Source organism: Vidua chalybeata, chromosome 23 (genome assembly GCF_026979565.1).
Source record: "Vidua chalybeata isolate OUT-0048 chromosome 23, bVidCha1 merged haplotype, whole genome shotgun sequence".
In the NCBI taxonomy this organism is placed as follows: domain Eukaryota; kingdom Metazoa; phylum Chordata; class Aves; order Passeriformes; family Viduidae; genus Vidua; species Vidua chalybeata.
This window is the reverse complement of record NC_071552.1, coordinates 7,140,809-7,168,459: the sequence shown is the minus strand read 5'-3', so window position 1 is coordinate 7,168,459 and position 27,651 is coordinate 7,140,809. Positions and strand designations below refer to the sequence as shown.

Below are 27,651 nucleotides of genomic sequence, written 5' to 3'. Positions count from 1 at the left end.
ACTGTGAAGTGACTGACAGTTTTTGCTTACTCCAACACACTCTTTTACATCTCCAGGTGATGACACATCTTCATGTGATTGAGGAACGGATGAATCAAAGCTTGTCTCTGCTCTACAAGGTGCCCTATGTGGCTGAAGAAATCCAGGATGAGATTGGTGAGTGTGTATGCCAGCCCCTACGCTGCTGTGTTAAGACTCCCAAGTTTTTATATCCAATGAGCTCCCAAAAGATTGCTCTCTCCTTTGAGGGGGTGGACAACAAGTGCTTGGGCTTGGGCTCAAGGAAGATACTGTCTGGATGTTACAAAACAGCCAGACAGAATAGCTTCTTCCAAGAATTTTCACTGTCCGTTTAAAATAAAGTCAACAATGTTCAGAATAGCAAAGCTGTCTCTCTTAAAGGAGATGAAAAAGATCCATAAAAAAACCCCAGATGCTTTCTCCCCTTATAGGTTAGTCTCATCTTGCCAAAACCTCTTGCCACATCAAACAAACCTCTTGGCCCTTATTTGAATGCATTTCTAACCAACGCCTTTACTGAGAATTCCAGATGAAATACGCAAGATAAAATAACCTGGCAGCCCTGAGAGCAGTGTTCTCCTGCAGTCTTGCCTCAGCTTGGTTCAAACCATCTGCCCCTCTCTGTCTCTGCCAGGTTTCATGCAGTCTGTGTAATAATTCCTTTTATTCCTTTCAGATGAGCTGCTTCAGGAGCAGCGTGCAGACATGGATCAGTTCACATCCTCCATTTCTGAGTCTCAGGTGGATGTCAGAGTGAGCTCTGAGGAGAGTGAAGAAATTCCCTTGGATGGCAAACCTTTCCACCCGTTCCAGGTGAAAACCTTCCCAGCCTTGCCTGAAAATGAAGGTATGTGGAGCTGAACACTGGGTTCACTGGTGATTTTCCTTAGACAGTAGACTAGCTGGAACAGATAAAGTTCCATCCCTTTGGGTGATGTAGAGTAAAGCAGTCACCCTGACAGGATCCCTCACTCACTGGAGAATCAGTGCTGTGAGTAATGTCTGCTGATCTGTTCTAATGATTTTCTGATTCTTCTCTTTGCAAAATTGTCCTCTCTTTTCATTTTGCAGCAAATGTTAAGTTTTTACAGTGCATCTTGACTCTGGAATTAATTTTCAGTCTTTAACAAAAACATTCTTATGTAATGTTAAATCTTTGTGCTGTGACCTGTTGAAGGGCTGAAGGAATTCCCTTTTTTTTTTTTAATATGTATATCTATTTTTTTGTATCATTGGATGTTGACAGCTGGTGTGTGTGTGTGTATTTATTTTAAAAACGCTTGAACAGAGTCCTGAGCCTAAAGCTGTAGACTAAAAGCTGTTCTCAGGGTCTGAGTCAGAAATCATGCACCAGCCTTTTTTTCTTTCTCTCTTAATCTCCTTTCTCTGCTATTTTTGTTCTTGTTTTCCCTCCTGCTAGATCCTCAGCCGGATTTGTACCATCCAATGAAAAAAGGTTGGTTCTAAGCTGCTCCCTCACAGTGCTTTTAATCGCTCTCCTACCTACTCAGTGTGTCTGATAGCTTCATTTTAGTTTCATACTCACCTTGACTTTCATTTCCCTGCTTTCACTTAGATCAGTCATGTTCAGTTCTGCTTGTTTAGGCCTAGTGTTTAAAGAAGCCAGCAAGTCTGAGCATCCAATTGTGTATGTGTGTGTTCCTCCTTGATGGGCTCACAAGGGTCTCGGAGTGCCTGGAGTGGCTCTTAACCCTTGGGGAAGGTGGCCTTAGCCATTGTCTGCAGTGGTGCTTTGCATCTCTCCATTTGTGACACTTCTCAGATTAAACCCTGCTGTGCTGGTGGGGAATAGTCCAGAGGCTCTTCTGCCTCCTGTGGAACCTGTCCTTGATGCCCCATGACACCACTAAACAAGAAATGAGTGTTCTTCAGGACACAGGCTGTTTCCAATCTAAATGTCCTTATGGAGTGCAGCTAGTATGGGACAGATAAATCAGGAGATTCCTCCTCCATGTTTCTGCTTTCCTCAGCATCACCTTCCCACACGTAGCATCTCTCCATACCAAGCAAAGTGTGTGTGGTTTTCCATTTCTCCCTTAACTCAGGATTAATTCTGCAGTAGCTCAGTACCTGGCTAAAAAGCAGCTTTAAGAGCATCATAGAAATATTAGACTTAAATAATGTCTCTTAGTGATACGGAATCGGGGAAAGATCAGTAGAAAAAGGAGGCTCTTGCAGTAGTGCTGCATGAGCTGTGTGTGGAGTAAACCCAGTGTTTTAATCTGCATTTCGTTCCAAATATATTGTGTAGATCTCAAAGGAGAGCAAAAGATTTTTCTAATAACCATTTAATGTGATCACACATGGTTTTGTAACACAGTGAAGGCCAAATAGCTTGAAACTACTCTCATTATCCACATTTCTCTGCAAATGTAATTCACCTTCATCCCTGGTGTGGAACAGTGTACAGTGTGCTGACTGCTCTGGCAAGAATTGGGATAGACTTTAGTTTGATATTTTATTTATTAAATTTTTGGACAGCTGTTATATTGCCTTGCAGGTGATAAATTTGTGCTAGTTCTCCCTGTCTGTGTAAATACAAGAGTCTCTGATGACCTGGGGACAGCAATTGTCCTATACGTGTTCCTCCTCTCCCTTCCCTTTTCATTGAATTGCTCAAGGGCTTTGAGGGAGTATTGGGTTGGTGGGGTAGGGGGGGATTTTGTGCAGGTGTGTGTTTTTGGGTTTTTTTCCCTGTGAGGTATATAATATAAACTGTGCCTTTGAGCTACATAGGACCGGGTCTGTTACTTGGTACTGCACACTGAGACAAATAGCAGAGCTCAGTGCAGCAGCTGAACTCTCAGCCCTGGAGACTGGGTTGGCTCCTGAGACTGGAATAAAGCAACCATAGGCCAAAAGTTAATACAGTAGTTCTGTACAAGCTATTTGTGGCTGGTTTCTCCTGAAAATCCCAATCATTGACTTCCATAATAACATAACCTGCTTTGACAGTGGAGAGAAGTCAGACTGGCAGTCTTGGCCTTACTGCCTCCGAAGGAAAACGTGATGCACTAAAACCTGAGATGCTTCATAGTGAAATGTTATTTCTGTGGCGTTTTCAGGCAATACAAACTTGTCACTGTAAAAACTTGCCTTGAAGCCAAGTAGCTTGTCCTTGTTGTTGATGATTGGCAACATCAAAGAAAATGCTGCCAATTCCAGCAGCAGTTGACGTCTCTTGAGCACCTTGCAAGTTCAGCAGTTTAAGCAGAGTGGGGGGGGTTTGCAGTCACCAACAAAGCCTGAAGTGCTATAGTAGAATTTCCCTCTGTTACTGGAAAGATCCACTGCAGGTTTGAGGCTTCACTGTCCTGCTTTTGCACAAGTGCATCACAGGTCATTACATTGTTCCCACCACCAGTGGAACACTGGTGTTCTCTTAACATGCCATGTTATGTCAGGGCAGTTTGCATCAGACTCTCTTACTGATCTGATCGATTTATAAATGCTTTGGATCAAAACAGTTTATACAGAGCCTTCTGTTAAATTGATACTCTTCTCTTGAGCCAGTGCTGGTTCCAGCCTGGAAATGGGGTAGTGATGTTCTGGTACAAAGGCTGGTGTGGTTCTTTGCTTCTCCCTTGTCCCGGGATTTATTGTTTTTAGGCTTGTGCCAGGCATGGAACAGCAGCTCAATACAGGGCCATGCTGGGTGACCTTGGAATTCTCATTCCCATTCCCGAGGAACTTGCTGATGTGCCTGATTCCAGCAGAATGGGCAATGCCGAAAGCATTCCCCGTTTGCTGGCTCTTGGCAGACAAATGTGTGTCCACTCCTGTCTAGGATCCCAGAGGGGTGTTGGTGACCTGGGGTGACACCTGCAGCCATTACTGCACTCACTATGTGTTATGCTTTGTCTGGGGCCATCTAACAGAAGCGCTTAACTGCAGTTTGTCTGAATTGACACCTCAACCTGATTTTGGTGATGATCTGCTTCTCTCATTGCCACCTCATTTCCCCTCATTAACAGCCCTCCTAATCACTTGTCACTGTAGCTTGTGAGCTGCCATCTGACACAGCAGCATGAGGACAAGTTAATACTCGGCGGTCTGTGCAGTTAAACACACGATCCATGGCAGCTCTACACAGAGTAGGTAGACCCTTCCATAATGTTCCTAAGGGCTGATGGGCTCTCCTTGCTCTTTTGGTGCAGGTTCTGGCATGACTGAGCTGGACGGGCTGATTGGTGCTGAAGAAAAAGTGATTAACAGCAAGAACAAGGTGGATGAAAATGTGGTGAGCTCTCCACCTTTATTTTGTGAAGCTAAACTTGCTGTGGACACTTAATTAATATCAGTGGCTTGTTTCCATGTCTCGTTCCAGCTCACAGAATGTCAGTGTGTTCATTATCCATATGGAGTGGGGGAGTCAGTTTGATGACTATTGTAGGCTCTTAATACTGATTAGCATCAGAAGGGTGGGAGGGGAAGCAAAGGAGCTTCAGATCTTTGGCAGTCTGATGCTGAGAACTCTCTGATTTAGGAATGCTTTTCCCAAGCAGAGTCCCTTTGATGTCCCTTTATTTTCACTAGGTAGCTCACTTGTCTGAACACACTGAATGCTGGTGTGTTCCGTTCTGCCTGTGTTCCCACTTTTTTTTTTTCATGGCAAGGGAGGCCTCACCTTCCTCTGAAGGTGAGCAACCCAGCAGAGTTGTCTCTATCCGCAGTGTTAAGAATTCTCTGGGTTCTAGTGACAGCCACTTTGCCTCAGTTCCATGGGTTTAAAAAATTAAAAAGACAGCTTTTGAATTTCCTTTCAATACTGTTTTAAAGCCACAGGTTAAATCTGACATAACACAAATACTGGGTCCAAAGTTAGCACTTTTTTTTTTGGGGGGGGGGGCGTGGGGGGCTTTATTTTGAGATAGTCTGGAGGTAACTAGCTGGAATACTATCTCTGGTGGCTGTATAAGAGTTGGAGAACATTCCATGTTGAGAGTAGAGGGGAGATGGTAAGTGGTCCTGAGCCTTTGCTAGTGTTCATTAAAGGTCTCTTGTCTGTCTTCCTTCTCCTCCTTGTTTTGTGTGGATCCTTCCATAAAACACTTTTGTGGCCGTTTTTAGGTAATTGATGAAACCCTTGATGTGAAGGAGATGATTTTCAACGCAGAGCGTGTTGGAGGGCTGGTGGATGAGCCGGTACGTTATTGGCTGCTGAATCCAGGGACTGGCAAATTCCTAATGCTGGATTTTGATGACCATTTTTACTGAATTCAGGGTTTGGTGCCTGGATGCCTGGGGGCTTATGCAGAGTGAAACACAGTAGAGCCATTCTGCATAAAATGTAAACAGTGAACACACATTAGATATTAACTTGACTCCTACTGCAAAAGTGTTTTGTGGGATAGAGAAGGGATGTGGGCCAGTGTCTGTCCAGGGCTACTAAGTGGGGAAAATTTTTTGCATTGGTTATCCTTTTGATGGAATATTTAGAGGTGAAATGTTTAGGGGTGGAATACTTAAGGATGATATATATACACTGTCTAGTGTATAATCACTCGTATCTCGATACCACAGATGGTCAAAGACCTTACTAGTGGCCATGGTTTAGGTTTGTGTTCAGCAGTGCATCTCCCTTATTGCTCTTCCTCAACCTGCTCTGTTTTCTTCCCTCCAGGATAATGACAACTCCCTCCGTGATGACTTTGGCTTCAGTAGCAGTGCCCTTATTGGGCTGTTGGTGATTGCTGTTGCCATAGCTACTGTTATAGTCATCAGCTTGGTGATGCTGAGGAAGAGGCAGTATGGGACCATCAGCCATGGAATTGTGGAGGTGAGAAACAGCTCCATAACTGAGGATGAAAATAGTGTTGAATCACATGTGTGTGGGGGTAGAGAATGGCAGGAGCTGCCAGGCCATGAAGAGTTTCTGCTTCTGGCTGGGTAGGAATTAACTCTGTCCCTGCTGACACCATCATTGCTTGTTCCTCAGTGTGCAGGTGCCAGTCCCAGGTGTGCTGTGCTGGCACATGCCACTCCAGAGTTGCATTTGCTTATCACTAGGATTCACTTAGGCTTCCCTGGCTGGCTCAGGGTAGGATTTAGCAGTAAATGAGCTTTTCAGGCAATATCCTAAGCAGGGCAGTCAGTCAGTCCATAGCAATTTTTCCTCCTGGCTAATTGACAGTTAAGAATCTTTGTGATTGATGAAATGCTGAAGAGCAGCTCCTTCTTCCTTGCACATTTCTATGACAACTTAATGGAACCCAGAGAAAGCCACTTTTCCCTTTGCCCCACCTGTGCAGGAGATCATAACAGCCTCTTCAATGAGAGAAGTGGGTCCCTGATTTACAGTGTTGGCTGAGCAGTGACAGATTTGTGAGAACATCCTCACAGGGGATTGGGTGGGCAGGAGGCATCAGCTCCTGAACAAGCAATTCTATCAAAATTACCTTTTGCAGTTTACCTTTTTGTCCATTTACTGCTCACCATGGTATTCATTCAGTGTTTGTCTGTTGCCTCTTGTTCTGTGGAATCAATCCTGGAAGTGTCTCCTTGACCAGTATCATGTGTTTTTTTCAAAGGTTGACCCGATGCTCACCCCTGAGGAGCGGCATCTGAGCAAGATGCAAAACCATGGCTACGAGAATCCCACTTACAAATACCTGGAGCAGATGCAGATATAAAAGAGATGAAGATGGAGTAGCCCCGATGGGAAAAGGTGCGGGGTGGAGGGCCAAAGTGGTCCAGTGTTTTGGATCAACTACTGACCAACAGTTCAAGAGGACTTCATCTTACATTCAGAACTCCTGGATCATTAAGACTATAATTACTACTGTAGAGTTGCAATTTCCATTCTTTAAAATGGGTGAAGAAATTATAATATAACAATATGATATATAAATCTCCTTAAATGGGAAAAATGGATCTATTGCAGATATTTGACTGAGATGTAGTTTTCTTTTTTTTTTAATAATCTGAAAAATACCAGTTCTGTTGTACTGTTGTCTGATACAAGCTCTATATATATAAAATGGGAAATGTTGATTTTTATTTCTGATAGACCACCTGTATATTGAGGGTCGTTTGTACCAGTCCATCTTCAAAAAAGGAGACAGTTGTGGCTCTTTGGTCATTTTGGCTTTTGTATATAAAGCATTATTCTTTTTTCCTTTTTTTTTTTTTTTTTTTTTTAAGTGAATTTCACTGGGAGTTGCAAAGAGATTAATTTAGGGATAGGAGCTATTACAGCATAAGCAAGGAAGCAGTTAGGAATGGTATCTAACAAAATTCCTTATAATGAGACAAAAAAAGAAAAAGAGAAAAAAAAAGGAAAAAAATCCCATTTTCATAATGCCAGTGGTGTGCACTCTGCTGCTTAGCAGCTTGGGCTCTAGGAATCAAGACTCCCTGGAGGCAAGGAGTTAAAAGGCTTCTAGTATCTCTGTTTATAGTTATTCTAGTAGAATGTTAGAACATGGTTTGTGCATACTTGGGTCTGCACATTCCCCTTCGAGATTCAGTTCTGCTCTAGAGTTGGAAGTTCTGGTATTGAATTGAAATCCTCTGTTCTCAGCCAGTTTCCTTCAGTACTCACCTGGCATTAACAGCCCTCTCTTGCTACTACTTTCTAATTTCCCCAGCTCTTCTGACTTACCAACATGGTAACTACTTAAGAGCTGCAGGTTTTTGAGCCTTTGCATCTCCCTGGGTGATGTGGGGCCAGAAATGACAAATCACTGCGATAACTGGGACCTTGGGAGCTGACAAACACAGAGAGGTCTCTTAGCTGAGGAGGGAAGAGACTGACTGATATCTTGGGAAAGGGATGCTGCCTGCTTTAAGAGAAATAGGATGCATAGGCCCCAAGAAGACCAAAAGGGGCATTGTTCCACTCCACCATCATCATGTCTTTGTAATGCTTGTATAGTTGGTGTTAATGCTCACGGCTTTTTTAAATCTGGGGGTTCTGGTAACCTGTGGTGTATTTTTTCTATTTTTCCTGTGACTTTATTTTTTCTTCCCCTTTCTGTGTTTCTTCCCACTATGCACAGATTTACCTGCAAACTCCTTAGTGTGGTCTGTGGGGAATGTACAAAGTTTAAACACATCAATAAACACTTTAACTTCCAGACTGCTTCTTGTCTTTATTCATGGGCTCACTCTAATTCCCCCTCCTCCCACCATGTCCTGCCAAACTCACAAATCCTTTCCCTGATGGTGAGAAAGACTGTACAGGTATTGATGTATAACCATGCCTGGAGTATTTTGTGGTATTTCTAGATCCTGATGACCTTTGTGGAGAGGAGGAGGCAGGATGCTAAACCAATGTCTGGATCCTGAGCAGCGTTAAAGCAGCTGCTGGAGTGCAAGTCAGGGAGAGCTGGGGCTGGGGCTGCCTCTGGCTGCTTGTTGAAGATCCTGCAGATGGTTCTCCTCATTCCCAGGATGCAGGTGGCTGCTGGAACAGCCTATGGGAGCAAGCAGAGCCAAGGCTCTTTGCAGTGACAAGCTGTTCTGTCCCTGGCCTTCCACCTGCACTTCCTTGAGAGCCACAGGGACCCTGTGCTGGCTGTGTGCTCAAAGCCTGTGACATCCACAGGCCTTAGGAATGGGGCTGGGCAGAGGGGCGGCAGGAAATCTTAGAATTCCTAGATGCAGGGGCATGGAAAAAGACCTCACAGTGACACAGTTTCTGTGGTTGCTTCTGGTGGATGGCCAGATCTGAAATAATTAATCATAGAGCCCAGGGCAGGAATCACCTAATTAATGTTAGCGCTCACTGTATCGCTGCTGCTCCTGTTTTATGAGGAGAAATAACTGTTAGTTTTAGGTGTTCTGGAAGAGAGACTTAAACCAAACAGCCTGTAAAGCTCAAAGCTATTTCTGGTCCCATGTGTCAGGATTCCTCTCTATTCTCCTTTGAGGTGTGACCTCAAGCACATATTCCTACTCTCTCATCTCAGTGAAGTGTCTTAAGAGTCATTGTCACTTGAATGTCATTTTAAAGGTCAATAGACAGAATTAATTTTCTTCTATATTGATCTGTGCAGTTCTCAATAGGTCTGGAGGAAGAGAGGGAGAGGAGGAAACAAGGTTTAGCAATTTGGAACAGGAAGCATTTGAGTGTCCTGTTTCTCATTAAACATGGGCTCCTTGGTTCCACTGGAACCTCCATATTCTGGCTAAATTATTCAGACTCCAAGGAAAGAGCAGATGCTGTCCTAGAAAATGCCGTCTTTTGGCTTGTCACAACTACTTGGGAAAGAGTTTTGATTTTAAACTAAATTTAAATGATGCCAAAGCATATCTGCAGCCCAATGCCATTCTTGAACTGCACCCTCAGGTAGGGTGACCTGCAAGTGAAACAAATTATAGAGGCTGCAGACTGAACTCCAGAACTGAATTTGGGTATCAGATTTTTCCTTTGATAAATTCTATTAGTCCTGCAAAATAAATGCATCAGGCTGGAATCAAAGTCGATTAGTTCCATGTTTTGGCACAGACTGCCAAGCACTTGGGATCGATTCTTTAGGATGGATTTTGACCACAGCTTCTGAAAAGTCATGCTGAAACTTAGCTGCTTGAAGATGGATGCTAAGGCATGTCCCAAGTGTCCCTGGTATCAGCTGTGCAAGCAGAGGGGCTGATCCCAGCAAAGATGCAATGAGGTAGTTTGGGAAAATATCAGCAGTTTCATGGCAATAAGATGCTTAAAATTAAATGATTCAGAGCACAGTGGAGCAGTTGGTTGGGGGAAGACTTGCAGCATGTAGAGAGCTGTATTTCAACAGAAAAACTGATTTTAAAGAAAAAGTGCTTCAAGAGGAGTAGCCTAGCTCTCTGGTGAGGAAACAGGTTGTTTGAGAAGGGTCTTCGGGAATGCTGAGCAGAGGAAGTGTTGGGTCAGTTTGTCTCCCTTCTGAAGCTGTTTGTAGCCCTCCTGCAAGGGCAGAGTGATGAATGTCAGTGCATCACGACTGTGATGTGCATAGGAACAAGTGGATGGAACATGGGTGGATTGATTTTACCAGCCTTACCTGTCTCTGATGTGCAGAGCAACACATATGAAGCGTGGTTTTGATCATTCAGCTCTGGCCCATAGAAGAGATTAAAGATGTCCATGATGAGCTCAAGCAGGTGGTGATACAGTGCCTGGAGCCTTTCTCCATCAAAAAGTGACATTCACCTGATGGAACACATAAACTCTCCTAATCCTTTGACCTGGGGTGTTTCAGGTAGATGTTTGAGAGCTGCAAGTCTCAAGGTGAGGTGTCCTTTTGATCCAGCCTCAGTGGTGCTTAAAGTTGATGCCACCACACAGGAATTTGGGTGGTCTCCAGAGCAGGTGCAACTGAGTCAGTGGCATCAGTGCCTTTGTTGTGGTGAAAAAAACTGCCAGATATGCACAGCAAGGGGCAATAGTGATGAGCCAGAAAAAGACAGTTTTTATAGGACATAGTAGAGTAAGGTAGGGAAAGCAAGGGTGAGTGAGCTGCTCCTGCTTTCAGGTCTCAGTGGGACCACATGCAGACCACCTGGCTGTGATCCTTAGCAACACGGTGGGATGGAAATCTCAGGGAACAGGAAAGCAGCAGGCTCAAAAGCTTTCAAAAGTTTCTCCAGTGCAGGAGTCAGAGCATCCTTAACCTTCTGGGTGCCTCTCCATAAATTCACATTTTGATCCCAGCAGGCACTGGTAGCTTTGCTGCAAGGGCAGGGAGAAGATTCTGCTGAGCACTGCACCTGACAGAGATGAAGGTTTAATTCCTATATATGTGTAATTCCTATATATATGTATATGTGGTTCTGCAGGAGCAAGTGGGTTAAACACAGCAGCATTTTGCTGTATTTACCAGTGACGTGTGTGGAGACTGCTTTGTAGCAGAAGCACTTAACCCTGGGCTTTCTGTGTGTGCTGCCAGGATGGGTTAATGAAAAATTTTATTTCCAGCAGCACTAGGTTCCTTAGAGCAATTTGAGAAGAGGCTGTGGGCTGAACAAGCTGGTTGTTTAATACCATCAGTCTCTGGATGGCATCAGGGAGGTTCAGAGTCTGAACAGACTCTGGTGTTTGGAGTGTGGGGCTGAAGGTGGTGGGAGGGGCTGGGCCTGAGAGAAGTGGTCCCATCTCCCCAAAACCTTGCCATGATGTGTGTCAGTGGGAGGAGGTTGTTCTGGTTTGAAAACAAAACCAGTGAGAGACTCCAAGTCAGAAATACAATTTATTCGGAAAAGTAAAAAGAAAAAAAAACACATGCAATTATACAAAAGAAAAAACACTGACAGAGTCAAAATACAACCTGACACCCCTTTTTGGTCAGGGTGTTGGTAGCTGTCTAAATTGGAATGGCTGCAGTCCTCCTGGAAATCCAGAGGAAAAGCCTGAATCTGGTGTCCCAAAAACCCAGATTATATCCAGTTAGGAATGCTTGGCTCCTCCCTCTGGATGGAGCATCTCACAATGGGATGCTGTAACTTCTATCAGTCATGCAATGACATTCAATAGCTCATTATCAGCAGATGTCTCCCTGGAGGGAGAATTGGTTGTGAAAGACATAAGGAAAACTGCCCACCTAACAGAAGACAACTGCCATACAGATAGCAAATGGAATACATCTTGCCTTTCAATCTGGGACAGAGGTAAAGACCCTTAAGGGGATGAGGTGATGTGTAGAGAGCTTGGCAGAAGAATGGTTAAACAGCAAGGGACATGAAACTGTAAAATTAGTCAAAATATGAGGGGCTACGTGACTGCTGCAACGGTCAGCATGACTCTGGGTATAGAAATCAGGATAGGTAGAAATCAGAGTTTGCAAGAATCAGAATGCTAAAAACTGCTTGGTATGTAGAAATAGATAGAGAAGAACCAAAAAGTATCAATCACAAGAACAGCAAGAGCAACCAAACAAGACAGATGCGCAAATCACACAGCAACCAATCATGAGCTTGGCTTTTGCAATATGCATGAACTAATTAACACGTATATATAAACTTTGTAATTTGTTGCAATAAACTGAGACTTGATGATCATGATATCATGAGTCTTGTCTCCCGCGGCACTTCTCCGACAGTGATGGGATGGAGTCTGTGGAACTTAATACCTGAATTGCTGTGTCTGACTGAAACAGCTTGGGGATATCCCAGTTTTCTGAATGATTCCTCATCCTCCCATGTTAGAGCTTCGTGGAGCGCTGGGGCCCACAGCCTGGCTGTGCTCTAGGAAGGTAGGAGCCGTAGCCAAAGTTCTGTTTCCATACCTTAGATATCCCGGTATGATCCCTGAATGTGAGAGCAGAAAGAGCAAAGGGAGTCAGTTTACCTGCGAATGATCCTCCTGACATCTTCAACATCCTTGCAGTCTCCACAGCAACATCCGTCCTCTGGACCTGGGCTGGAGGTCACTCTGGAGGCAGGAACTTCTCAGGAGCATCTCACCTGTTCCATGTGAGAGCAGGGATCTCCTTCCTCCTCCTCACCTGCTCCCTGTGAACATTCCCTGGCAGGGAGAACATCAATTCCCTCCTCTGAGTCCCTGCCTGCACCACACCAGGGGCTTTTCTCTGCCTGACTCTGTAGCAAGAAGTGAAATACCTAAGACTTTGAATGTGTTCACTCTTGGCTTTGAACTTTCTGCTCATCCCGTGTGTGTGGCTGTGAAGAATCTCTCCCTGTAAAATATATTCCTCTGATGTTGAAAAGGCTGAGGGTGCTTCTGTTCTGGTACTCCAGACAGTGTCAGTGAGGGGTAAGGGAGATGCAGATGGTTGACTGGGATTTAATATCCCTTCTGGATTATATCATAGCAGCTGTTTGGTGTATCCTCCTGCAAGGTCTCTGAGAGGAAGGGCTCTGTCTATGGCAAGCTCTAAAAGAGGGAAACTCTGGTCTCTTGGATGAATAAATAAATAAATCCAGGGTGGATTTATTTTTTTAGTTGAAAGCACAGGCACTTCAGAGAAAACACCTGCAGGGAGAAAGTGGTGTGAAGGCTTCTGAGCAGAAGGATTGGCTCCCTCAGCTGTTCCCTGGGTGGCTGCTAGAATGGGGACTTGGCAGAGAGCTGCCATCCCAGAGCTGGGCTTGGTGCTTCCAGGGTGTGTTTGTGAACATCTGGCAGAGGGCCTGTTCTTAGAGCAATCTTACACAGGTCTTACAGACTGGGCTTTTGGTGTTGCTGCCTGGGTTTGCAGGGAGTATGTGTGAAAGGGAGGGGATGGGCTGTTCTGTGTGCTGACCAGGGCCTCTGCTTCCTGGTGTGGAGAACAGAGTGGGGCTGGTTCTCCCAGGGCTGGCACTGTCTCACCAAATGCAGAGTGAGGAATAATTGTTTTCTCAGTGTGGTGGTCCAGCAGGGAATAGTCCTGCAGCTGGTGCAGGCTCATGAAGAAATGAAGGCTGGAAGGAACTTCTGGAGGGCATCTCACTGAACTCCCAGCTTGGGTCAGAGCAGGTCTCTGGGTGCTCAAATATAATGCTGCTTTTTTCAGCAGCAGCTCTCCTGCCCGTATCCATGGGTTTTGGGGCAGGAAAAACTATGTGATTATCTGAGGTCAGGGAAGTCTTAAGGGGGATCTTTACATTGAGAGCAGGCCACAAAGAAATATCATCCTTTTTTCCTCCTCTGAGCAAACTTATTTGTGTGCAGCCCTTTTTCTAGGGCTCAGCCCTTGCTGTGCCACCTTTTGGTGTCACTTTTTTGGATGCAACAGGATCACCTGTTTTAGATTTTGTGTTATCCTGTGAAGATGCAATTATGGACATGAGTTTTCAGCAGGCACAAGGAAGGAAACACTCCTTATGGCCATGTGAGTATTTGGATACTGGAAAAGAAATAAACTGCAGGTAAAGTAATGATCCAGCCATTCTTTGCTGGGATGGATTCCCAGTGGTTTGAGATATTTTTAGAGCTGAATTTTGGGTTTACTCCTGGCTGGTGACACAAGTAAACGACTGGAGCTCACTCCAGGTACTGAGAATCAAGAACTAAACTGGGAGTATCCCAAGGCTTGGTCATAGATCCAGCCTTCAGCTATTAATGTTACTTCATTAATAATCCTTTTTGTACAGATTATGTGTTTAGTTCCTTTCTCTGCTCATAGTTCTGGGAATCTTGTCTATATTGCCTTTTGCTAATTGCTTTCTCCTTGCTCCTTTGATACCAAAACCAGCTTTTTGGGTTGAACTTGAAACAACCTTTGCTTTTCAGGATGATGCATCAAGAACTACAAGCCACAGATGAGAAAAGTCCTTGTAATATAATTCCAGGCCTATTTGCTCAAGTTTATTTTTAAAAAAGCAGAGAACACTTGACTTTCCAATGGCCCAGTCTGTGCTCTGGATCACACTCTGGGTTTAGGTGGTGCATTTATTCCTGTGCTGTCAGTTTATATTTTTTCAAGACACTGGGTATTTGAGGATGTTCAAGTGTTCTTTACTACATATATGTATATATATAAACTATTTACAGCCTGGGATGTGTCCATCCACCACAATACTTTACTGGTATATTTGGAATATCTTGCTGAAAAAAGGAGCTTCAGCATGGAAATAATGGTGATTTTTTTCTGATTAAGTGTTGCAGCCCGAATTGCTGCTAATAAAGTCCAGGGTAAGGAAGCAAAAAGGGCCTTTGCATAATATTCACAGATGTTTAATTCAGCTGCCTGGTAAGATGTTCAGAGTCCCAGGCACCCTCATGGGGAGTCTCCAGCTTTCTCTGTGCCCAGAGGCTGGGGCTGGACAGTGGCATGGGGGCAGTACAAAGACAAGGCCCATGGGGGAAGAGGGAGGGAGTGGCTCAGAGACATAGGAACAGGGGAAGGAGCCAGTGGGGTCTAACAGCTTTTTGAGGGAAGCTTCTTGCATCTCCCTTGTGACCCCTCCCAGGGTCTCTGCAATTAAGGACTTAGAATTTGGCTCATTTGAAAGAATTTTTGATATCCCATGGTTTTGGATGCCTAATAAGCCAGAGGAGCACACTTCCAGGTAGTTGGTGTGTTACTTCTTTTCCTGGGCGGGGCTTTCTTTTTTTTTTTTTTAATGTATAAACTCTAGAGGAGTGGGGGAGTTGTGATTTTCATTTTTACAATAGAAAACATCAGGGCAAAATCTATCTCAGTGGTTTGGATTTTGGCTGGGGTGGAACAAGTCGGGGGGGGGGAACCTGGTGGTGTTTGAATTTTTTCTTTAATATTTAAATATATTTTCATTATAAAAATAAAAAGTAGAAGTGAATATAAAAATAACTGAAAATAAAAGCAAAAATAAAAAGGTGAAAATTAAAGTAAATAACAATAAGTGAAAACAAATGTATGCAAAGCTTAAAACAAAAATTAAAAGTAAAGCAAAAGTTACTTTATTTTTACTGTTATTTTAAAAAATTATTTTAAGGGTGTTGCATTTTGCTTGAACAAAGATCCCATGTACTTGGTCCAAATAATCTTTAATTGTGAAGCTTCTCCTCTTCCAATTAAACACAAAACACAGAACAAATGTTCTCTACCCAAAGAAGAGCAGGAATTTCTTTGTCCACAAAACAGCTTTACAGTCATGTTTACACATCCAGTGCTGTCTGAGAGACTCCAGCTCTGCTGTTAAAGCTGGTCTAAAATCTCAGTCAAGTAATCCATGTGCTCAAGTGATAATTAATCAATTGGTTAATTAAACTCTACAGCTCTGCCTCCAGGAGTTAAGCTGGGAACTGCATATCCAGCATATCCATTCTTATTTTGCCATTTAAATCCAAATTTTACTTGGAATCTGCTACAGAACATCAGGAAACTTAAACTTTACACAGATGTACACAGTAACTTAGTTTTCCTTCAGTCAATAATTAAAACCAGCAGCTGAGCATCTTCCATTCTTTATTGGATCCCTAGGAAAGACAAGGATTTTGGGCCAACTCCTCTTTTCTGTTCCCACCTTCCAAAGGCTTCTGTAACAAAAATATTTGATACAACATTAGGTTAAAGCAGAACTACAGCACAATACAAAAACTATTTAAACCTACAAAACTCTCTCTTTTAAACCCCAAACCCCCTCTTTTAACCCCCAAACCTCCTCTTTTAAACCCAACTAAAACTCTTTTTAAAGCCAAACAAACTCAAACTCCTGGCCCTGTGTAGAACATTACACAATCTAAAGCAAAGACTTTGAATTTCAGGACAAATAAATGTGAAACTGATATAGTTTAAGAATAAAAATTTCTCTGTGACACTGCTGGGGCCCAAGGTATAGTTAAGATCCAGCCCTCACAGGAGCTGTACCACAGCTTGGCCAGGTAGAATTTTTATTCTGATAAATTGCAGAATTAGGTAGGTTTTGTCCATTGTGCCACTAGAGTCTCCCAGTGAGGAAGAAACAAAGGAGGAAACAAGAGCTGCACCATGTTCATCAGATGCCAGCAGCCCAGAGGGGAAAAAAAGAACCACCTAAACACAGCAAGAAAGGACATTTTTTCCACCTTTTCATGGCAGTGGCAGCACTCAGCAGGTGATGGAGCAATTGATGGAGCACTGGTAACACATTGTAGGGAAACACATCAGGTCAGCAGAACAGATGAATCACAAATATGCTGCAAATCAAATAAAAATTATGTTATTTGATCAATTCAAATAGCCTCTCTACTACACTCACACATCAGTGTGAGAACTACATTCTTTATTTTCCAGCAGCATAACCCTGAGAAACAAGGGCCAGTTGAACTAACCAGTATAGGAAGGTGAAAAAGAGGCAACTGTTGTTCTTTCAGAATCCCAGCATCAGCTCTGGAGAGCAGCTTTTCTGGGTTTTGCTGCACTATTGATGGCTTCAGCTAGGCTTCCAAGTAGTGCTGGCAGCTCATGGTTCAAATCCATGGTAACTCATCTTTGAATCCAGGTAACTCATGCCCCCACCACAATATCACCATATGTGGGTATCTCTACCCAGCACACACAATCAAACCAGAGGAAAGTACTGGATAATGATACTAAGCATTAGAAAAAAACCTTTCTTTATCTTTACATACAACTTTAAGCTGAGGCAAGAAGGCAGAGAGAAGCCTGGCTGCTGTTGCAGCTGGAGACTCCAAAGAAGAGCTCAGGTTTGCTGAGGTGTCCTGAGGACAAAAGGTTCACCAGATTTAAATAGTTGCACCAAAGGTGTTTCCATGTTGCTTTCTGGAAATCAGTAGGATGTGTAATAACCACCTCACCAGATTCCACTGTGCTGGAAAGGATGCTCCTAGTGAATTCAAAACACCTCACAGAACCAGCAGAAATGGGGCACAATAAGGCATCCTACCACCAGCCTCAGTACTCAAACAATGTATGAACCTTCCCATAGCCTGCAGGGAAAATAAAAATTATTAAGGTTAATAAACAGGGCAGTTTTTTTTGGTGAAACACGTTGGCACACCTGGATTTTTAAATTCTATTTCCCGCCACAAAACACAGTCACTGGTATCTATTTTCAAAGCAGTGCTGGGAAAAGAAACACCTCCCAGGAATTCATAGGCATGTCAGGACAGAGGTGAGGGATGTGAGCACTACGAGACTCCACTACAAGGGGAAAACTGCATATTTTTCAATAAGGCCACTCTAACTCTTAAGATTCATTATATTTGAGCATCTCATTATACACACGCATTCATCAAACTGTTTGCTGGTCTGAAGTTTCATGAAGTACAGTGGAAACATATTAACAATTAACAATGGGTTTATCCCCCCTGTTACATTGTGTAACTCTTGCTGGAACCCAGAGCGTCCTTGAAGCAGGACCAGCCTCCTCTCCACCTAACACTTCATGATTACCACCCAGGCAAATTCAGGAACCTCCAGCCTCCCAAGAAAACTACTCCAGCCAGAGCTGGAAAACTTCCCCCTCCTTGGCACCACTCCTCCAGTTCTATTCCCTTCTCTGGACAATCTCCAGCACCACAATGTCCTCCTTGTAGGGAGGGACCCAAACATGAGCACACTATTTGAAATGCAGTCTCACCACAACCTTGGATGAGATCCAGGTTGTGCATCCTCAGAGGAAAATAACCATGTATTGCTGACTGTTGTTTCTTAAATCACTTGAGTTAATAGGCAAGAAACACATTAAGACTAAAAAAAAAGAAAAAAAAAAAAGTAATGGAAAATTTTAAGTTCTGGAAGAGATGAGTGACCTAGAAAATCTGATTGTCCTCTGAACAGCAATTGTATTAAGTTTGGAAGCTAAGTTTAATAATTAAGCTGAAACAATAGATTTCGGTGGTGCTTAAAGTGCTAATTTCAACTCCTTTTAAAACCATGAATTTCCAGCAAATCTCTCAGCAATGACAATAAAAGGTTTTGCATATGGACCTGAGTACTGAGGGTTTGTAAAGCACCTCAGCTCCTCCAGCAGCACTTCTCCATATGGTCTCAAGAAGTCGCTCTTCCCTCTGGTTGAGGCAAGAGGATACCCAAATTACACTCAGCCATCCTCCAAAGGCTTCTATGGCCAGTTCCTCCAGCTAAAAGCCTGTTCCTGACATTTACCAGCAGCAGAGGAATTGTGGAAATGGGAAAACTTACCATGACATTCTCCTAACCCTTGCTGTGAGAAAACTTGTGAATCCAATCTGGAAGTGCAAAGGTCCCTGTTCCTTCCAAACACTTCAGCACATGTGTTCTGGATACTTCAATCAATTCTCCAAATTTAACTCAGAGAGGCAGGGACTGCAATGAAACACGTGCCCACCTCCCACCTATTTCAGGGTCACCTATGTCTACAGCACATGACCGGCAATGCTTTTGGGTGGACAGTGGAGGCTTTACTGATCACTTGCATCGTGTCTAGTCATGGAATCCCAGAATGGTTTGGGTTGAAAGGGATTTTAAAGACCATCTCATTCTAACCCCTGCCATGGGCTGACTCTCTACTCAATTATTAGTTTTATTCCCTTCAGGCTTCACTGGGAGAGAAGATGTTACAGGAAATATCAGTCCCATACCCAGGCTAGCTGGGAACTGTTCAACAAACACAGCCACAGCTTCAACAACCTCATGTCTTCTTTCTACTTTATTGACATGAAGAACATTAGTCATGTATCAAATATGGGGCAGCTCTATCACCCAACATGGTACCAGGTAATTTTGGGTGCCCTGCTCAAAGAAACCTTCTTGGGCTTGGAGCATGATCCCACTGAACCTGTCAAACACACAGCATGATAATTACTATTTGCTCTTACTTACATGTATTCAAAGAAAGAAGGAACATCACCAAAAAACCCCAACATTTTATGCAGCAAAACCCTCAGTAAGAGATTCAGCACTGCAAAGATAACATTTGGGCAGGAAAAAAAACAGGAAAAAAGTAATATCAGTTATTCAAAGGGGAAAGAGATTGTTTATCCCCTTCTTTTCAATACAAGCTCAGTACACCAGGTTGTAACCACTGCACTGAGCTTCCCATTAGTGGCAGTCAGTCCATAACAACCTGACACAATGACCCCACTTGTAGTTCCCAGGAGGATTATTAACAATGGGAGCACATCACCTCCTTGGAGCACAATGCAAGCTCTCACTCCAGTACTGGAGATCTACATCAGCCCAACTTAAAGGCAACCAGGTCCTGGTGAAACCATTGCTCAGGAGGGCAGCCTGCTTCATCCTCTGTGTGTGGATGCCAAACGTGGGAGCCCAAAATACTGCACTTACTTGGTTTTCTCTGCTCCTCAGGGCTTTTTTCTGGACACAAAGCATTGGTCTTCTTCCAGCCCCGCTCCAAAAGGAGAAAATATAAGAACAAAAAAAACCCAAAAAACAACAAACAAACAAACAAACAAACAAAAAAACCCCAAAAACCAACAAAAAACCACCAAAACCAAAACAAAAAGCAAAAATAAAATACAAAAATAAAAATAAAATTAAAAATAAAAAATTAAATAGGCAGTACTCACTCTTCCAGGGAGCTCCCATTGGGCTGGGAATTGCAACTGGTCTGAGGTAGGAGGAATTTTTCTTTCTCCCAGCTTGTGCAGCACATCAGGGATGTGTTCAGACTAAACTGGCTCTTGCATTTCTTAGGGGAATACAGTAAAGGTGTTGGAAGACAATAAAATCAATGCTGCTGATGCTCCCCTGTTCACCCAGCCCAGCCCTGAGCCAAGGGCATGGCACAAACATTTTAGTTGCTGATAATGAACTTCTGGATGGTGATTAGTGATGTTCTTTCACTAATCCTCCTAATGCTATCCTTTAAATTCGGTTTTGTTTTCCATCTCCCCGCAGGAAGGACCTGCCCACATTGTTCTGCTGCAAACAAAAGGAGACTCCAGCAGTAAGGCAGACACCCCTAACTGGAAGGTTTTGTTTGGAAGTGACCAGCTCCAAGGAGGGAATAAAGGTGTTGGAGAAAAATTGAAATCACTGCAGAGCTCTCAGAGACTTCCCAAGACCATCCATGCACCCACCCCCAGCCAGCTGAAACCAGCATTTTGCTTCAAGGGTTTCTCAGCCGAGCCCCCTGCCCAGCAAACATCCCATCTCTCAGGAACACAAACCCCTGGCTCACATGCCTAACTCAGCTTCTGAATGATAAACAAGCAGGAGAGCAGCTACCCTCCATCCTTTCCATCCACTGGCCACCCATCCTTTCCTGGGCAGATTTATCCACATTAAATCATACACAGTCCCACCCCTCAGATATTTCATCCACTGCCCAAACCATTTTGAAGCCAAATTGCCTTAGCCTGCAGCATGGTGTTCAAGAGATCAATGGAGGAGATGTGTTAAAGCACTTTATTAGTGATCACAGATAGTCTGTACATTCAGCTTTGTACAAAACCCTCACCATTAACACCAGAGTGAATGACAGCCACCAGGAGATTTGAACGCTGGCTTGGCTCCCTTCTGAGGAAGCAGAAAGGAAAATGTTAGAAAAAATAGTCAGATTTGCCACTCCAGTTGGACTCTAACTGCAAACCAGTCCTGCAGTCTGCAGCCTGAGCTGCAGCTCAGAGAATTAAGAACTTGTGGCTACCAAAGGGATGCACAAGGAAAGACTTGGGACCTCCTGTCACGCTCTGCCTCAGGGTCCTGGCTCCTACTTCTAATGCTCCACTGTCAAGTGCTGCTGTAGTTTATCAAGACTAATTAAAAACCTCATCTCAAGAGCTCAGGGAAGAGATTTCCATGCCCACCACAGCCTCATTTGTCATCTGAGCTGCTCTCCGGCAGCAAGGCGCCACTGGAGCTCTTCTTCCCTCTGTGGAGGCACAAGCCACAGTCCAACTCCACGTCGATGTCCCCAAATTTCAGCTGGCAGGACTCATTGCAGCTGCAGGAGAGACAGTGACAATGGTCAGGGACTTGTGGGTAGTGGCTCACCCCACCCTTTTTGGGAAGGCTGCTCTGTGGTGGCACGGAGCCCACCCCTTCCAGCCAAGCCGCGCTTGGGTACACATGGACACCCCCACTCCTTATCCCATGACACATTGGTGCATGGATTTCCCAGCCCAGCTCGGTCTGGGCATTGCTCTCGGCCACCCCAGCCCATGCACTGTGCCAGGACCCCATCATACCAGCGGGATGCGGCAGTGTTGGCGGCCACAACGGCGAGAGCACCCACGTAGTGCCAGCAGAAGCACATGGTGAGGAACAAGAGGTTGCTGGAGTCGCTCTGATCCCAGCCTGGTCCTCCCCACGGAGGAGACAACACAAACCCAATCTGGTCACAGATGAAAGAGAAGTCAGGCTTTAGCATATCCCTCCTGTTTTCCTCCTGATTTTAGCCCACCTGCTGCAGCTGACTGTGGAATAGAGGCACTGTAACCCAAATAACACCTGGGACACTGCCTTTGGCTTCCCCAACCACTGACACAAGGGTGTCAGGAGCAGATGGATTCTCTGCAGATAATCCTTAGGGCTTGCAGTGCAAGCTTGGCATCTTGGAAAAGGGTGACATCCAAAAGGTGACATTGCCAGTCTGTGCATTTCCCCCTAGACAAAAAGCTGGGAGATTACATGAGAGATTTCCAGATGTTTCCAGTTACTTGGAACAAACAGAGAAAGAAATGGACCTAATAAAATTAATAAAAATTCATGACTGCAGTTTCCTTCCCTTGTGGGCTCCGATTTCCATTTTCCATTCATTTCCAGCTCTGTCTATGCTGCAACATTGCACATGCACTTCACGATGGCAGCTCTGGCACTAAGCCTCATTTCCTCTTCTTATTTACAAAGATATTTGAACAGCCTAGAAGTTTAACCCCAACAGATGTGTCTACAGGGGCATCCCCTGGCCTTCCTGGGTGCAAAGATCTGAGGAGAATGCTGGATACACACTGACCTGCCAAAGCCAAGAGCCCTGGAGAAGGAAGGAGCTGGTCCTGAAGGTCTCCAGGATGATATGGTCTCGGAGGAACACCTCTAGGAGGGCACAGAGGGCTCCGGCAAAGATAGCCACGGCTAGCAGGGAGTGGAGGTGCTGGTCCAGCACAGCATCACTGTAGTCACGGAAACAGAAGAGCAAACCTGCCAAGATCCACCCTGTGTTAGCAAAGGACACTCTGGGATTTTTCTCTTAAAAATCATCTGAAAACTCACTCTTAGGCTCCAGGCCTTGCTATGATCTGCCTTGAAGGGAAGAACCAGAGAGCCACCAGCTGCTGTCACCACCTTCCCTCTGCAGTAACCAGGCAGCCCCAGCACTGGCTCGGCTCTGCTCCTGAGGAACCCCTGTACCTGTGGAGGTCTCTGAGCCCCTTTACCCGGGGGAATCCCCATGTTCCAGCCAGGGCTGCATGAGGAGCACAGGGATGGGCACCTTGAGCTCAAAAGACGGTGGGGAGCTTTGTATCAGGATCTGTCCCCTCTGGATCCAACCAAGCTGAGGGGATGACGCCTTTTTGTACTTTCAGAGTGAGAGAGCTGCTGACCACCAGGAGAAGCACAGATCCCTCAAGCCTCTCCTGTGGCATCCAGCTATGGTTGGATCCATATTTAGGAGGAGCAGAGAGGGGGGTGACTGTCACAAAACCAGCATCATTGTGCATCCACACACCCTCCAGATTTGCCTTTGTGGCCCCCAGACAGCCCAGGAGCTGTCACACCCATGAGCACTGCAGCAATTCCTTATTCTGTGTCCTCCCCTAGCACCAGGTGCAATTCACCTTCCACAAGCAGAGCCAGGGACAGTGAGAGCCGGTCCAAGCCAGGGGGCAGCTTGAGTGGGGAGTGTGAGACCACGTCTGTGATGCCGGAGAGGAGGAAGAAGAGGTAGATGGTGGAGTAGTGCCAGTGGGTGAGGTCAGTCCAGCTGTGCATCTTGGGGCTGTACAGCTGCAGGTGGGGACCAGTGGGGACAAATTGCTCCACCAATATCCCTGGACAAAGAGAGAAAAGGTCACTTTTCCTTATATATGGGGAAATGACAAGCCTGAGGGAATGTTCCTTTGCAGGTGTGGAGCCATAGTGATGTTTGCCCAGGAGAATGACAGCAAGCTCCTCGTCCCAGGGTGTGACACAAGCATGTCCCTAAGCCCTCCCATACCAGATGTTTCTCACTAAAACAGGCCCAGTGTTGTGGGGGAGTTGCTGCCATGCTAGTAGATATTAGGGCACAGACTCATCATCACCCTCTCTTACCTACTAGAGCAAAGAAAGCTTTGACCATGCCTTCGAAGACCTCCGTGCGCCCACGGCCTGGCTGGCTGTCAGCATCCCCTTTCCTCCTGAGGTACTTCAGGGGGTACCTCACCGACCACCACAGGCCAAAAGCAAAGAAGAAAGTGCCCCGGAGGGCACTGCCCAGAAAAGTTGTTGGCATTGGGCTCATTCTCTGGACCTGCAAGGACAAACAGCGCCTGAGGATCAACCTAAAGGATCCCCAAGGGAGTTGTTGGGCTGCTCAGCATCCCCAGGGATCCACATCATGACAGAGCAGGTGTACATGGCTCAGGTGCAAACAGGGAATACTAGAAGTGGGATATCAGCACAGGGAAACTGCCACTGTGCAGCACTGTGTATATATGTATTTATGGGGCTGCATATAAAATCATCAGAACTTCATGCCAGAAAACAACACAGTAGTGCCCAAGAAAGTGTAACAGCTATTAGAAGAGGAAGCAAAACAAAGTTTTTACCAATAAAAAGCAACATGACAATTATTTCCATAGACCATAAACTTGCTCCAAACTAGGCAATTACCAGGGTGTGTATCCAGTGCTGGATTAGGAGCTCCAGCTAGTGAAGGCTCTTCTGGGCTGTGCAGGAGGAGGCAACCCAGGAACCATTAACATTTGGAAAAAGAGTCTTATGCATATTCCACACAACTTTTGTGTGGCACACAAGTGGTGATTTGACACAAGAGATTTCCTCTCCATAGGAAGAAGTATAAAAAAAGCCTTGACTAAGTCAGATCAATGCCAGAGTACCAACCAAGAAGGATGGGGAGGAGCAAAGTCACAGCAAATTTATATCCTGCAACGTATTTCAGCCATAACAAAATTCCTTAGAAAAATCCCAGTGTAGCACGCACAGAAAGGAATAAATAATGATCTACGTCTTTCTAGCATTGTTTTACCTGGGGATGGTCTTGTTCTCTCCAGAAAGACCTCTAGAGCTCCTTTCTCTCTGCAAGCTTCTACCACCTAAGGAGGAGTCACTTTTCTCCTCCTCATGGGCTTTCCAGTCTTTTTCTGCAGCTTGGATGTGCACAGAGGAAAGCATTACTCATCCCAAAGCTTCCACACCGACCTGCCCTTGCATCACAGATCACATCCTCACTGTGTTTATAAATACCAAAGCCAATCACAAAGGTTGGATGAACAACTCCAGCACGTTCTCCAAGTCCTCCCACACTAGAAAGTAATTAGGCACTGCAAAACAAGGGTAGGATGTGGCATGGCAAGTGCCTGAGGTGAGGGAGAGCTCTGCAAGACCTTCCAGGTCAGGTTATGGCTGCAGAGCTGGCTTGGGTCAGACTGGCTCAGCTCTGTGTGGCAAACACAGGATTGGAATGTAGAAACCACTGTCATCCTTTGCATCTCTGGGACACAGGCAATCTGGGAAAGGCTCAAATCTATGCTAAGGTTTCCTTTCAGGATGGAAATTACTAAACAGCTTTTCAGATAGGTGTGAAATGACCCATCCAGGAGCTGGGGATCAGGGATGGCTCTCTGCTGTATTTGGGGTGCCTGCATTAGGGTGAGGTGGCTGATGCCCCAGGAGAGCCCATATCTTTCTTGATTATACATACCCTGGGCACCCCAGCCAGGACACTTATCCTCCCTGCACAGACATCTACATCTGAAGTGTCTAACAATAAAGCACATTTAAGCACAGCACAACTGCATGATACATAACCAAAATTTACCATTGTCCTACTTGTGACTGCAAGGGTAACAGCCTGAAGTTGGAGCGCACCCTGATTGAGAGACATATCAGGAACGTTAATGTGGCAGGATGAAATGGAGGAGAGAAGGAGAGCAGAGACATCCCAGAGCCCAGAAATGACAAACGTGTTGCACCTGCAGTCCCAGAGGCTGCTTCAAGCCACACCAGCATCCAGGATAAACCTGGGGAGCTGTCACCCCACATCCACCTGCCATGTCCCCCTTGGCCTGTTTTACCAGCAGACCCAACCTACTGTTTCAGAGCTGTCCCTGGAATCGCCTACCCTGACCATCCCTCTCTCCAGCAGAGCAGCCTCACTCTTCCTTGCAGCACCAGGGACCCCTTTGCTTTGCAACTCCTCTGCAGCCCAAGCCAGCAAGGCTTTGGGGAGTTGTCACGAATCTCCTTTGCTTCCCAGCAACTGGAAACAGCCCTTCAACAGCCACCATAGATCTCAGAATGGTTTGGGCCAGAATGGTTTGGGCTGGAAAGGATCTTAGAGTTCATCTCTTTACAACTCCTTGCCATGGGCAGGGATATGTTCCACTGGACCAGGTTGCTCCAAGCCCCTTCCAACTTCCAAAAGTGTTCTTTGAACACTTTTAACACTTCTAAGAATCCAGCCATGTCTTGAGGCATCCCTCTTGTAGCAGAGATGTCCCAAACCACCATCAAACAAGCAGAAGTTTTCATGTAACTCACTTACTCATAAATAAATAAATAAATAAAATCCCACCTCCTTTTTATAAAACAGCCACTATTCTCAGCAAAACCAGACGTTTCCAAGCAACAGTCCATTTGCACAGCTCACATATTTGAAGCACAGAAAAACAACCCCCACATTCACAGAGCCCCTCGACCAGCCCAACATGCCCAACCTCGACACCCCTGACCCACTGGCTTTCCCCACTCCAGCTTTGGAGCCCACACTCACTTAAAAGCTCATTTAGCTCCAAGGAAGTGGCAGCCAGGGAAGAGCAGAGACATCAGGTTATTTATTCCTCCTGGGAGCTACTCTGTCTGTCAGAGCACTTGAAATATGGCTGCAGACAGAAGTTATTATCTGAGCTGCCCTTCTCCCTCCACAGCTTCCAGGCTGTGAGGCTCCTGCTCAGTCGCCCTCGGGAGCTGCCTGCTGTCCTTCCAGAGCCGTGCCTGACTGCTCACAGCCTCCTCAGGCTTGGCTTGGGAAGGACAGCATTCCTGCCCAACTTCCAGGCTCTCCCCTGGAGCCATTGCAGCTCCAGATCAATCAACATCCATGCTTTTGACCCCACCTGTTCTAGTGGAGAGGATTGCTGCTGTCCCTCTGGATATGCCAGCAATCCCTACAAGCACCCATCAGCATTCCAGGACAGCCAGCTTGTGTACAGAGGACAGTTCAGCACCTGGCTGCAGACATTTGGGAGGGTCTTTTCTTTGTGGCTCCTCCTCCATCCTTGGACACTTCCAGGGATGGGGCAGCTACAGCTTCTCTGGGCACCCTATGCAGGGCCTCCCCACCCTCACAGGGAAGGATTTCCTCCTAATATCCCATCTATCCCTGCCCTCTGGCAGTGGGAAGTCATTCCCCTTGTCCTGACACTCCAGGAGTCCCTCTCCAGCTCTCTTGGGGCCCCTCTAGGCACTGGAATGGGCTCTAAGGGCTCCCCAGAGCCTTCTCCCTTCAGGCTGAACAACTTCCATCCTCTGCTATCACACAGCTCCAAAACACAATAATCCCCCTAAAAAATGGCTAAAGCCAGAGATTTCTGGCACCACATCCACCAGCCTCACCCACAGCTGTCATCACGCTGAACCCTTGTCTCTCATGGATGTTCTCCCCATGCTCCTTCTTTCCAAGTTCCAGCAGCCATGTCCCAGCATGTCCATGGCACAGCTACTCACCAATGTACAGATGGAAGAGTTTACCGTTTACCTGTGACTCCTGCCTGTCCTTCTCCCTCTCCAGATGTGTCAACAAGGAGGTTATTACTCAGAAGAGGCAGATAAAGGGAGAACCCACCATGGGGAGGTGCCCCTCAGACAGGATGTTTGCAGCTGAACGTCCCGTGGGCCAGTTCAAAGCACCCTGAGTCAACCACCTTTCACAACCTGGGCCACCTCCTGTCTGCAATTAAAAAAACAGCCAACAACTCTCCTGGAGTTTGCCACAGAAATCAGAATAAGCAGCCAATTCCTGTTCCCATGGCAACCATGTGTATTCAGTTGTTAGGATGGGGCTGGGGATGACTAGGGAAAGAGCCAAGCAGAGAGAAGGCGGCAGCAAGGCCTGACAGGGCTCTGCTGGAAGTCTGTGAACTGGGCTGCCAGG

General features: G+C 45.5%; 2 protein-coding genes across 11 annotated transcripts in view; one reads left to right on the top strand and one right to left on the bottom strand.

Annotated features, from left to right (window-relative positions):
* The window catches only part of APLP2 (amyloid beta precursor like protein 2), a 66,874-nt gene extending 58,754 nt beyond the window's left edge, over positions 1-8,120 (top strand). For 4 of the 8 annotated variants that reach the window (XM_053963490.1, XM_053963485.1, XM_053963493.1 and 1 more), the window contains 7 exons: positions 57-156; positions 698-868; positions 1,442-1,477; positions 4,200-4,282; positions 5,113-5,187; positions 5,666-5,821; positions 6,573-8,120. In XM_053963490.1, the coding sequence (XP_053819465.1) occupies positions 57-156; positions 698-868; positions 1,442-1,477; positions 4,200-4,282; positions 5,113-5,187; positions 5,666-5,821; positions 6,573-6,674 (723 nt within the window). In that variant the 3' untranslated portion in view covers positions 6,675-8,120. The remainder of the gene's footprint in view (positions 1-56; positions 157-697; positions 869-1,441; positions 1,478-4,199; positions 4,283-5,112; positions 5,188-5,665; positions 5,822-6,572) is intronic. The other 4 variants (XM_053963487.1, XM_053963486.1, XM_053963489.1 and 1 more) reach the window with 4 other exon arrangements.
* Positions 8,121-20,742: 12,622 nt separating this feature from the next.
* Positions 20,743-27,402, bottom strand: LOC128799206 (transmembrane protein 45B-like). Of its 3 annotated transcripts, none has more exons than XM_053963427.1 (6): positions 27,343-27,402; positions 23,589-23,787; positions 23,114-23,326; positions 22,291-22,475; positions 21,524-21,669; positions 20,743-21,279 (listed from the first exon to the last, which is right to left on the bottom strand). In XM_053963427.1, exons 1-6 carry the CDS (start codon positions 27,343-27,345, stop codon positions 21,150-21,152), a joined length of 876 nt encoding a protein of 291 aa, XP_053819402.1. In that variant the 5' UTR covers positions 27,346-27,402; the 3' UTR covers positions 20,743-21,149. The 3 variants fall into 3 exon arrangements, with proteins under 3 accessions (XP_053819402.1, XP_053819403.1, XP_053819404.1); XM_053963428.1 differs by lacking the exon at positions 27,343-27,402 and adding an exon at positions 27,256-27,342; XM_053963429.1 differs by lacking the exon at positions 27,343-27,402 and adding an exon at positions 24,526-24,611.
* Between the last annotated feature and the right edge of the window lie 249 nt (positions 27,403-27,651).

Bases quoted from the DNA above. Each gene is read 5' to 3' on its own strand.
- LOC128799206 (XM_053963427.1), bottom strand. The intron at 21,670-22,290 runs GTCAGTGTGTAT...ATCTGTGACCAG, and splicing joins AGGGCTCTTGGCTTTGGCAG to ATTGGGTTTGTGTTGTCTCC. The intron at 21,280-21,523 runs GTATGATGGGGT...TCTCTCCTGCAG, and splicing joins AACACTGCCGCATCCCGCTG to CTGCAATGAGTCCTGCCAGC.